Source organism: Ursus arctos, unplaced genomic scaffold (genome assembly GCF_023065955.2).
Source record: "Ursus arctos isolate Adak ecotype North America unplaced genomic scaffold, UrsArc2.0 scaffold_30, whole genome shotgun sequence".
NCBI lineage: Eukaryota > Metazoa > Chordata > Mammalia > Carnivora > Ursidae > Ursus > Ursus arctos.
In genome coordinates this window covers 12336422-12348876 of record NW_026622986.1, presented here as the reverse complement: position 1 = coordinate 12348876, position 12455 = coordinate 12336422, and the positions used below count along the sequence as shown (strand labels likewise).

At 36.7% G+C, this 12455-nt stretch overlaps 1 protein-coding gene across 1 annotated transcript in view; it reads right to left on the bottom strand.

Annotated features, from left to right (window-relative positions):
• Window positions 1-12455, bottom strand: part of MYO3A (myosin IIIA) — a 240290-nt gene that overhangs the window by 211029 nt on the left and 16806 nt on the right. The window contains exon 4 of the mRNA XM_048219508.2: window positions 9870-10004. Within this exon, the coding sequence (XP_048075465.2) occupies window positions 9870-10004 (135 nt within the window). The remainder of the gene's footprint in view (window positions 1-9869; window positions 10005-12455) is intronic.

Here is a 12455-nt window from a genome sequence, read left to right as displayed (position 1 = left end):
ATTATATACAGTAGTTATAAAAATTATTGTACCATTTATTTATGTGAAATGTATAACAACAATAGTGCAAAAGGGAGGAAGATGGAATAGAATTATACAAGAATAACAATTTCTATGTCTCTCTGGAATTAAGTTGGTATAAATATTTGATAGAATTTACCAGTGAAGACACTGGGCCTAATATTCTCTTTATGGGAAGTGTTTTAATTTTGAACTAAGTTTCTTTTATTAATATAAAGCTATTTATGTTTTCTACTTTTTCTCCAGTCAGTTTTATAGTTTCTATCTTTCAAGGTCAACATCAGATAATAAGTTGCCAAATTTATTACTATAAAGTTGTTCATGGGGCACCTGGGTGGCTCAGTTGGTTAAGCGTCTGGCTTTTGGTTTCAGCTCAGGTCGTGATCTCATGGTCATGACATGGAGCCCTATGTCAGGCTCTGTGCTCAGTGTGGAGTCTGTTTCAGATTCTCTCTCTCTCTCCTTCCTTCTCTCCCCCTTCAGTGCTTGCACACACTCTCTCTCTCAAATGAATAAAAAATCTTTAAAAATATAAAGTTGTTCATTATATTTCATTACTATCATGCTATAGATTTAATCGTGATTTCCCTATTTGATCCCTAATGGCAATCTGTATGTTATCATTTTTTCTGGATCTATCTAGAGAGATTTATCATGTTTATTAATGCCTTTCAAAGAGCCAACTTTTGCTTTCATTTTCTCCATTGTTTTTGTTCATTTTCTATTTAATTGATTCCTACTATTATGTTCATTATTTATTTTCTTCAACTTACATTGGATTTAATTTGCTTTGATTTTATTAGCATCTTAAGGCAAAAATCTTATATAATTGGTATTGAACCTTTCTTCTTTTCTAAAATAAGCATTGAAAGGAAGTAAAATGTCCGTCGAGGCACTGCCTAACTGCATCTCCGAATTTTGATAGGTCATGTTTCCATTACATGTCAAACTATTTTCTCATTTTCCTTAAAATTTCCTCTCCAAGCTAAGAGTTACTTTTGAAGTACATGATCTAATTTCCAAATATTTGGGAGTTATTTTGATATCCTTATTTTTAATTTAATTCTCTTATGGTCAGGTAATATACCTGTCATGATTTCACTATTTTTAAATTTGTTGAGATTTGTTTCAATAGTCCAGAATATTCAAAGTGTTCTATGTTCATACTGATTTTCTCCTTATTCTTTAAATCACTGGGGAAAGAATGTTGAATTTTCCATTTAACATTGTGAATATACCAGGCTCCCTGCTCAGTGCGGAGTCTGCTTCTTCCTCTCCCTCTCCCCGTGTGCTCTCGCTCTCTCTCAAATAAATTAATTAATTAATCTTAACGTTCTGAATATGTCTATTTCTTTTTTCAATTCTACTAGGTTCTGCTTCATGTATTTTAAAGTTTTGTTATTAAGTACATATTAAAGCTTAAGTACATTTCACCTTCTTTTTGTTTTTAACTTATCTATCAGCCCTCTCTATCTCTGTATCTCTATATACTTAAAGTGTGTTTGTATTTGGTCTTGCTTTTCATCCAGTTTGACCATTTCTGCATTTGAAATGTAGAGTTTAGACTTATTTCATCTAATGTAATTATAAGTAAGGTTAGGCTTAATTCTACCATCTTGCTATTTATTTCCTATTTTTTTTGTTTTTTTAAATCTTCTTTTCCTATTTTCCTACTTCCTCTGTTTGAATACTTGTAGTATTCCATTTTATCCTCTATTGGCTTATTAGCCACACTTATTCTTTTTTTTTTTTTTTTAGTGGTTGCTTTAGTGTTTCTAATATGCATCTTTAACTTACCACAATCTACCTTAAAATAATATTACATCACTTCACACAAAATGTAAAACTCTTAAAACTGTGTATTTCCATTTTTGCTCTCCTGTCTCTCTGCTTTTTTTGTCATACATTTTAGTTTTACATGCTAAAACCCCCAAAACACATAGCTATAACTGTGGCTTTAAGTAATGATTTCTCTTTTAATAATATTAAAATATTTTTTAAAAAATATAAAATTTCTTAGTTATCCTTATATTTACCACTAATAGTATTTTTCTTTTCTTTTTGTAGGTCTGAGTTTCCATCTTTTTTAAAAGATTTTATTTATTTGAGATAGAGCGTGTGCGTGCACAATTGGGGGTGGGGTGGGGGAGAGGGAGAGGGAGAAGAAGGCTCCCCGCTGAGCAGGGAGCCGGAAGCAGGGCTTGATCCCAGCACCCGGGGATCATGACCTGAGCCCACGGCAGACACTTAACCAACTGAGCCATGCAGGTACCCCTCTGAGTTTCCATCTGAAATCATTTTCCTTCACCTGAAAGTTTTTCTTTGACATTTTCCATAGAACATGTCTCTAGTGGTAAATTCTTTTCCTTTGATGAAAATGCCTGTCGTTATTTTGCCTTATTTATGAATAACATTTTCACTGTACTCAGAAATGTTGAGGGGCACCTGGGTGGCACAGCGGTTAAGCGTCTGCCTTCGGCTCAGGGTGTGATCCCGGCATTATGGGATCGAGCCCCACATCAGGCTCCTCCGCTATGAGCCTGCTTCTTCCTCTCCCACTCCCCCTGCTTGTGTTCCCTCTCTCGCTGGCTGTCTCTATCTCTGTCGAATAAATAAATAAAATCTTAAAAAAAAAAAAAAGAAAGAAAGAAATGTTGAGAGCACATTTTTCCCCACTGCTTTAAAGATATCATTCCATTGCATTGGTTGTCAGCAGCCATTCTTATCTTTGACTGCTAAATGTAATGTGTCTTTTTTCCTCTTGGTGCTTTATATATTTTTTTTCATTTTGAGTGTTTGACATCTTGATTATGGTATATCTTCATGTGGTTGTCTTTGTTTATCCTACAAGGGAGATTTTGGCTTCTTAAATCTAAGCTTTTCAGTGTTCACAAAATTCGGAAAGATTTCAGCCATTACCTCCCCCAACCCTCACCCCTGTTTTCAGACTGCAATTACACATAGGTTAGAATATTAGGTAATGTCCCATAGGTCTCAGGGGCTTTTTATCTCCCCCTTTCTTTTTTTCTATCTGCTCAATCTGGACAGCTTTTATTTTCCTATCTTCAAGTTCACTGATCTTCACTTCTGCATCTCTCAACCCTACACAAACTCTGGTAGCTATTCAGATTACAACTTTTCAGCAGTTTTTCCCCTGGTTCTTTGCCCAACTACCTGAAATCTTGCTCCATTATATGTCCAGCTTGGTTTTCAGTCAAATACCCCTATGCAGATTTCTGAAGCTTTCTTTCTGCTTAGCATCTCTTCTCTGCAAATCTCAGCCACATCTGCTTTTCCAGTCTTTTCAGTTCAGCGAGATTGCAGTGCCCTCCATGGGAATGTCCTCCTTGTGCCTGTGGTCTGGAAATTGCCTCCAGGGGTAAAGCTGAGGTGATTGTAGAGCTCCCCTTATTTATTTCCTTTACCAATGTCACAGTCCTAAGCTCTTTTCCAATGTTTGAAAAGTGTTTTGTATATAAAAATGTATTTTATTCAGTTTTCTAGTTATTTGTAGTATAAAAACATGATGACAGAAATTACTATCATGGCCAGAAGCAGAAATCCAGGATTATTTTTATGTACACTGAAATTTGAGAACCTCCAACAGTGTTTTCCAAACTTTCTTTGATAAGAATCACTTTAGTACTTGTTATAAAAAACAGTTTCCAAGACCTCATTCTCAGAGGTTTTGCTTTGAGTTGAAGGTGATTCTTATCATCAGAGTATTGGAGGAAATGTTAAAAAATAAAAGTACCCAAACTATCCTTTTTTTCTCAGGTGGCAGATTAAAATGTTACCCACTCAAAGAGTCTTTCTTTGACTTCTCTCTCCATAAGAGGTCTTCTCTTTCATTATTAACATATCATTTATGTTCTTCATAGCACTAACAAAAATGTATAATTATTTAATTAGTTTATTTAGCTCTATGTTGTCTTTCTCCCACATTAGACTATAAGCACCATGATGATAGTTTTTCTGGTTCTCCATTGAATACCCCAAACTTACCAAAAGAGAAAGGGGCGGTAATAGGTATAGACCATCCTAACTTGGGCCTGGCCCAAAGTAACATAGTATCTATGGAATTAACAAATGACTGGATGAAAAAACTTAAGTTCTGTACACTTACACACACATGTACACACATACAAAGTGACAGAAGGCCATCTTTTCACATGGTATGGAAAGTACCTCTTCCAAGTGTGGATGTCTGATTCATTTCAATAAAATAATGTGTCAAATTCTGCATTTCAATAAAATACTGATTGAACATTAATGAGAATGGCACTATCACTAATAGATGTTTTCCTAATGGGTAGTTTCTAACATGAATTTTCACGTCACTTTTCTAATGTGTAAGCTAGAAGAAGTATTTTTCAAGGTATTATTGACACATGATATAATTGACTCATTTAAGTATGCAGTTTGATGGTGTTTGGTAATTTGTATACAATCATGTAACCACTAAATCAAGATATAAAACAATTCCCTCACTCTAAAATGTTTCAAAATTCTTGGAAAATGCCATAAAACATTGGTAATGTTAGAAACAAGAAATCTATGATAAAAAATATCAAAAGAAAAGAACTTAGCAGAAGTATTTTAATGTGGCTGGTAAAAATATACCGATTTACCAAATGGCAAAATATCTCTGGTGACCTCATATTTTTCCGGAAATAATACTATAAATTTCAATCCTACTCAGAGAGCAGATGCTTTTGCAATCACTGAAGTACTGTTAAGGAAGAAAGATACAAGCGTGATATTTATATTTATATATATTCTGCATTAGAAGAGTATGAAGAAGTACATTTAGACTGCTTTTTCCATCTTGCCCTTTAAATAAAAAAATATAATGGAACGACTCTAGGTAATTTGCTGTCTGTTCTGTTGCAAGTACACCAAATAACAGCCTTTTACAGGAGAGCCGGAAGGGTTGTTCCAGCCCTAAGAACATGAAAGGAACCATCCTGTCAGCCGGCTACTCCACTGCAATTGTGCACAGCTAGAGGAAGGAAGGAACAACGCTGTGCTCTTAGGGCAACTCAGCCTGGCTTCCCACTCCTGCCCTGCTTCTCCTGACCCCTCCCACACATACAAGCCTGCGTGGCTTCGTGGCCCTGTCTGCGTACATGTTATCTTCAGCACAGTAACATTAAAGGATTCACTGAGCAAATAAAAACCACTTGTTCATGGTGACTCATGTTCTTTCTATCATCCTATGCTTCCTTTCCTCATCACAGGTTTTATCTTACTTACTAGATGTAAGTATAAAAAGAGAATAACCAATAATGCATGAGAATCAAAGTAGTATTTATTACCTATGAAAACCACTTCATTTACCTGAAATGTGCCTTTATGACTATTTACTGAATTTTTGTGGAAAATACTACCTGTAATTTCTAGTCTTTGATCTCTTGACCGGGATATAATTTTAAACAGAAAAACTGCTATAATTGGAAAGCAATGAGAGAAAGCAATGTCACTATTAAGAATGAACAAATCAGGACCAATATGGATAAGTCACAGAATGCAATCTGTAGCACCACCCTGAAAGGAGAAATTGTAGCTAAATTTGGATTATGAGGGAAGGGCTCTCTTAATAGAAAGATGTCCGAACTCTGAATTTCGACTCCATTATGGCGGAGGGCACACCAAGGGACAGAAGCCTAGATTCCTTACACCCTTAAAATGTGGCTGCTCATACAAGAAGGGGAAAATGATCGTTAAATCTCAGTTTTTCCCTTCGTGTTCATCAGTAGCAAATGCTTAATACCAGACTGATTAAACTCAATTTTGACTCTTCTCATTTTTAGTCTCCTGGGTCAGTGCTAAACATATGCAGAAATCTGACCAACCCACACCTCCCAGCCCCCCTCCATCCTTGCTATTGACCCTCAAAAACAGACACTAGCAATTAAAGGAAGCACAAAGGCAAAAGAGGTATCTACATTTTACTAAGCAGGCCAGTCAAGTAATACGGTAACAAGAAGTAGAAATGAATATATGTATGACATAAAATGGGGCATAAGTAAAAAAATATATATATTTGGTTCTCCCTTTATGCCTACATCATTAGAAAAGCCTAAAATACTAAGTGACAATAAAAATCCCTATAGACATTCTATCGGTTCCCACAGCAGAAAACTTTCTACCCCATCTGTTATTAGACAGTTTCATCACAAATATGCAACTGGAATTTCAGACAGCTAGCAACTAGTGATCTTTTCCTAAATCTGGGCAACAATTAGTGTCTGAAAGTGAACATACAGAATTGAGAAGGAAATAATTCCCGAATGGGGCTCTGTGTATTATTCATGCTCAAAAACTTAAAATAAAATGAAAGGGAAATATAAAAGAAAAATACAGGAGAGAGAAAAATTTTATCAAACTGAAAGAAATGATTCAAGAAACACAATGAAATAATGGAGAAAAGAGGCCCATAAGATCAGAGTAAATCTTATTTTTCTTAGGGTTTGAATCCTGGGTTGAAGTATAAATAAAATGATTTTTCATGGTGAAATGTCACTGAGCAGGAGTTTGTCCAAGCTGGGGCACCCTCCCCACATGCCAGGCTGACAATGACGGGTGTCACTGATTGCTCAACCCCCACAAGACACACACACCTTCTCTAAGCAGATTCACACCAGAAGCCCAGAGCTGTTAGCATGACTCTGGGGAATATCACAGCCTCTCTCTGGCTGCTCTTTGGCTATCCTCATGCAAAATAATTTATTTGGGCTTTCTTACAATAAGAGGTATAATTAGCAGTCATTTTGTAGAATGAAAGTATTGATGCCACAAGCCAATTTTCTGAAAGTGCCTCTACAGCAGCACCTGTACCATTCATGTTTATAAATCAGGTAACTGTACATTGAGCCACTGCATTGTGTATGTAATTAGCCTAATTTACATATGTAAATCAATTGTCTTATATACAGTTTGCCAACTTCTTGCTTTCCTTTATTTTTCCCCCACATTGTAGGTACAGATAGATCAGATTTCCGAAATACCATTTTAATAAACTACCAGTTTTTTGGGGTTTTTTTTCCTCAAGCCATTTAGGGATATTTCCAATTCCTCCATCTGATAATAAAACACAAGGACAAAGTTCAAAGAAGCTGTTAAGTCCCTACTGATTCATTATATCAGGAAGCTGCTTTACTTGCACTGGATGTCACAAATGCTCTTAATCAATCTTTTCTGCTCTCACAAAAGAACATTTCACTATGCTCAGGTGTCTCCAACTCTCACGTAATTCCAAGTGACAATACTGAGAAATGACAATATAATTAGAATACAGATTTGATAGGCATAAAAGACAATGACTGATCTCATTCAATTTTTTTTAAACTCTGGGCAAAGATCTTTACCTTATAACCTTGCCCATTTAGCTCTACCTGAATCTCCACTCAAATGCTAATCTACCAATGATTCCAGATGGAAAAGAAAATTAAAGATGCATTATTGAAAATGTTTCAAAGGATATAAAGATACAGAATTTTATTCAAGACTACATTAAGGATCAGCACAGCATTAGATCTCAAATATACATACACAAACATGAAGTAAACCTTGAAAATTCTCCATTTATTTAAGGCGAAATGTTTTAAGTTCATAATGTATATTCTGTTACTTAGGTAAAGTTTAGATGACTAAAAGTTTTGCTTTGCTTTAACATGTGATTTAACTAAAATATAAAGCAATCTTAACAGAGAAAAACAAAGTAATTCTCAAATCATAATATGCTGCCTATTTTTAAAGAACACAAATGGTTATTTAAAAAACTTTTAAACTTCTATAAAATAATGTAATACACAGTTTAGATTTTGAAAGGGTTCTTGAAAATACTATTTCACAATTCTGTAAGGCTCTATGGTTCAATTAAATGTGGCCAATTAAACATATAAATGTATTTCCTTCCACTCAGGAATCTCCACTAAAACGCTAGAAAGGGAATCAAATACTATAAACCACAAGAAAAAAGAGAACAGAGAAAGGGAGAGCAGCAGACAAGAGATTTCAACAAAAGTTTTCAATATGGAAAGGTGATGACTGATCTGGTAATGCAGAGGAAGCCACAAAATAAAGCGCTATGTGAGAACTATTCTGTGGTTACCCCAGCACATCAACCCAGGAGCTAGGAGGGGAGGGACAGAAAACAAGGGACACTTTGGAAGTCTCTAATCAAAAGACTTGATACCCTCTTATCCCACATACAAAATATCAACATCCATGAGCCTATCTAAGCACTACACACACACACACACACACACACACACACAGGCAAGAGACTGGAGGTTTTATTCCCTAGGGAAACTGAAGGGACTTGAGATTTGGTGACATCAGTGCAGTGGATAATGAGAAGAAGGCACATACTACCACATGATGTGTAAAACACGGGAGTGAGCTTAGAAAGGGGGAGTCAAGGGATTCAGGAACAGTGGGGTCCATGTAAGTGAGCAGCACAGATCTCAGAGAGGTCAGTCTGATGCATGGCAGACCTCCACTGTGGAGCAGGAAGACGAAGGGTTCCAAAAGCACGATTAGCAGCCTTGCCAAAATTCAGAATGCAGATTAGAAAATGAAGGAGTAGAGAAACTCAGCCTTACATTTCCTGGTACGCGTCAAAAGCACAGATCTGCGCGGGGGAAGCCGGCGCAGCTAAACGGGATCGACACTACTACTGCTTCGTATCGTAAGCCTTTTGGTTCCACTTGCTTTTTGTTAACCAGGGGCATGTATTTATTTTGCAAAAGGTGAAAATGATTAAGTCTCTCTGAGATTATATTGAGTGAAAAATAGGATAACTTCATAAATAATACTGCCAATCATTTTAAACATACAAAAAAAAAGGTGAAGGAAGTATGTTAAATGTTGCGGGTGGTTCTTTTTATAGTTTCAGGTATTTTCCACAATGATCAGCCATTTAAAATCATTTAAAAATCATTTAAAAACCATAAGAGAAAAATATAAAGTACTTAAACAATACAATTTATATGTGTCACTGCAGAAAAACCAACAGAACATTCTGAAAGAAATACAATAATCAAATGCTAATAAAATCATAATGAACACAATAAATGTGATTACAGTGAACCAATGAAGGTTTTACTAGTCCTGAGTCTAATAAAAGCAACTGTTAAAAACACTTGTGAATTTCATCAGAATTAATGATTACCTCACTTGAATAATATTCAATGAAAATTAGAAAAACTACCTTCTTCTAGGACTGGCAGTTACCTTAACAGGGCACCTTCCCAGATGTATGCCTGCATCGGAAAGAACTGTCCAAACCTACTCTCAGGAGACTCTACAGTTTCCCTTTGGTGACTTGCTTGGTATTCAACACCATTTCTGATATGTTTTTTTCCCCATAAATGTAAATACCTGGTTCTGTGGTTTATGACATTAGTATTCAATGAGGACAGAAAAAAAAAATCACAGCTTACCATTTTTGTCTAATGAAGCCTCACTTACATTAATTTTCTCTCATACCCTAGCACCGGACACAAAGCCTCTGTCACGTGTTAGCTCACCAAAATACGGATGAATAAATCAATTTTATAATGAAATCTCTTTTACGCTTGTTCTTCTGCAAGGCAAAGAATCCCTGTCTTTTATGGTGGAGATGTTTCCTCTTAGTCATTAATAGCCTTCGTGGCTTTCCTTTAATTTCCTAATGTGTCTTAAAAGGACGAGGCCAGAACGGGGCACAATGTTCTGCTGAGGCTGTGACCAGTCAGGAACATACTAAAGGAAGGGTTTCCTGGTGTTGATGATACGTAAATATGCAGTCATTCCGAGACCACACTGAATTTCCACACGTAGAATAATGTTGAATCACTTACCTCAAGAACCAACCACAGCTTGTCTCCATTTATTTTATCCTTCTTAAAGTACATGCCATAGAATCTCACCACATTGGGGTGGTCGGAAAGCGTCTTTAAGATGTTATACTCTGCTTCAATCTCTTCATCGATATCCTAGTTTTGAAAAGTCATAGGAAGAAAACCATGAGAAAAATTTGAATTATGTCAAAGAGACATATTAGAGCTCACCAAGTAGAGCATTTAATTTTGTCAAAACAAGGTTATAATAATGGCTTTTATTGTGCTCAATTGTACGTATTGAAATTTCTCATGCCATTATGTAAGGGAAGAGATTGTGATTTTCCCGCTAATCAAATACATCTCTAATTATGCTCACTTCACTGAGTTAAAAAGGGACAAATGAAAGACTATTTTTGTATGCAGTTAGAAAGAAACATACATGAAGAAGGACTCCAGAAGATATTCCTTTCTTTGCAGTGTTAACTTTGTTTCAGTGGCAAAGCCATTGATTTGAAATAAAAACTTTTAGCTGGTTCATTTTGTTCCCTTGAAATACAGGATATATAGAAGCCTTCAAAAACTAGTCGTATAAGGAATAAATTCCTACTTTTCCAAAAAAGTAAAATAAAGTTAGACATAAGATGGCATCCAACCCATTTGCCAGAAGTAGAACAGGTTGCTACCCTTGCCAACAAAAATGCAAGATAACAACCACTGAGTCGTGTTTTTAGAAAACCACAATACATGAAACGGCTCAGAGTAATAATAAGAGAAAACCTTCGAATGCTGTTCTTACAGTAACATTTAGTGTCCACTTTGTTTTATAACAAAATCATGTAATCACAGAGCCGGATTTAGACCAGAGCTCTAATTTGAGAAAAAGAAGCTAAAGCTCAGATAGGCTGGTGATAGAGCTGGTTAGGGTAACACGCAGGACTGGCCGGCAAGTCCATTGCCTCCTCCCTTCCCATTCATTTTATCCCTTTCTCAGATAGAAACATACTATATCAAAATTCATAATAGTAAGGCTCTTTTAATAAAAAAAAGCCACTGGGTAAAATGCTTGGGATGCATTTAAATTTATTTTATTAAGATTATAATCTCTTGGTTATAAATCTTTTTTATTTGGCTTGTGACATGATGAATGAAGAGGAAATCAATAATTCTGAGAAAAACATATATGTACCATGACAAGAATAAAGGCAGCAAAAGAACCAATTTCATACCATGGTTATGAAACCGATATATTTCATTAAAGCAATAGAACAAAACATGATTTTTTAAGGTTCATAGGATATGAAACAGGAGTAAATTATAAAAGAATAATGGCCATATGTACTCATAATCCATTTGTCCTTCCACATTAAGAAGTAGAGGAATGGGAGAGACACGCTGGTTATGGGGCCAGACACGGGATCCAGCTGGAGCCCTTCCTCTTGCCACCATGAACCCTAACCCATACTTGCAAAGACCAGAGGAGAGAGGTACAGTCACTGTGGTATGGCTTAATTTGTGTCTCTCTTCCTTCAGATTAAATGGTAAGAACTGGGGCACCTGGGTGGCTCAATTGGTTAAGCATCTGCCTTTGGCTCAGGTCATGATCTCAGGGTCCTGGGATGGAGCCCCACGTCAGGCTCCCTGCTCCGCGGGGTGTCTCCTTCTCCCTCTGCCCCTCCCCCCCACCCCCAATCCCCACTCACACTCTCTCTCTCAAATAAACAAATAAAATATTTTTTAAAAAATGGTAAAAACTGGGGCGCCTGGGTGGCACAGCGGTTGAGCGTCTGCCTTCGGCTCAGGGCGTGATCCCGGCATTATGGAATCGAGCCCCACATCAGGCTCCTCCGCTAGAGCCTGCTTCTTCCTCTCCCACTCCCCCTGCTTGTGTTCCCTCTCTCGCTGGCTGTCTCTATCTCTGTCTAATAAATAAATAAAATCTTTAAAAAAAATGGTAAAAACTTTCCAATAGGGAAATATGAAAGCATTCAGCATCAGTTAAGCCTGGACATAGTTGTCTCTCTCTCTTTTTTTTCTTCCAGTGTATCTAATTTATGGCTTGAAAATTCATTGCTCTCCTCTGCTCAAAATAATATGAAACGCTGTAGTTATAACGGGTTTAGTAGAAATAAGCAATCAAAAAAGAAAGCACAACCTAAGATGCACAGAGACCTGGAGACCTTTTGCAGAGTCCTACAGTTTGTTAGTGTAAGAGCTGTGACAAGGACCAGGAGTCTCACGTCCTTCCCAAACATATCACGTCACCTCTGTCATGTCACACCCCACCATGTGTGCAAGAGTCAATTAACTGGAGAAACTGCTCTCAATAGAACTTTGGCTATAATGTGATCACTGAGGTCAATCTGGCTCACCCACGTGCTGTGGGAGAGCTACATATGTCCCAGGAGATGAGAATGTTCCAAAACAGCCAGTTATCCTTCCCAGGAAAACAAAAACAGGGTGGGTGACCTCATCAACCTCTTTACGCTCTTCAAGGCCAAAAAAAAAAAAAAAAAGGCCTAGAAGGTTCCTTATCACACAAGTGCTATTCCAAGAAAAAGCAAAAGAGGATCCCCACTGGGGCATCACTTGAAGAGGCCATATGCA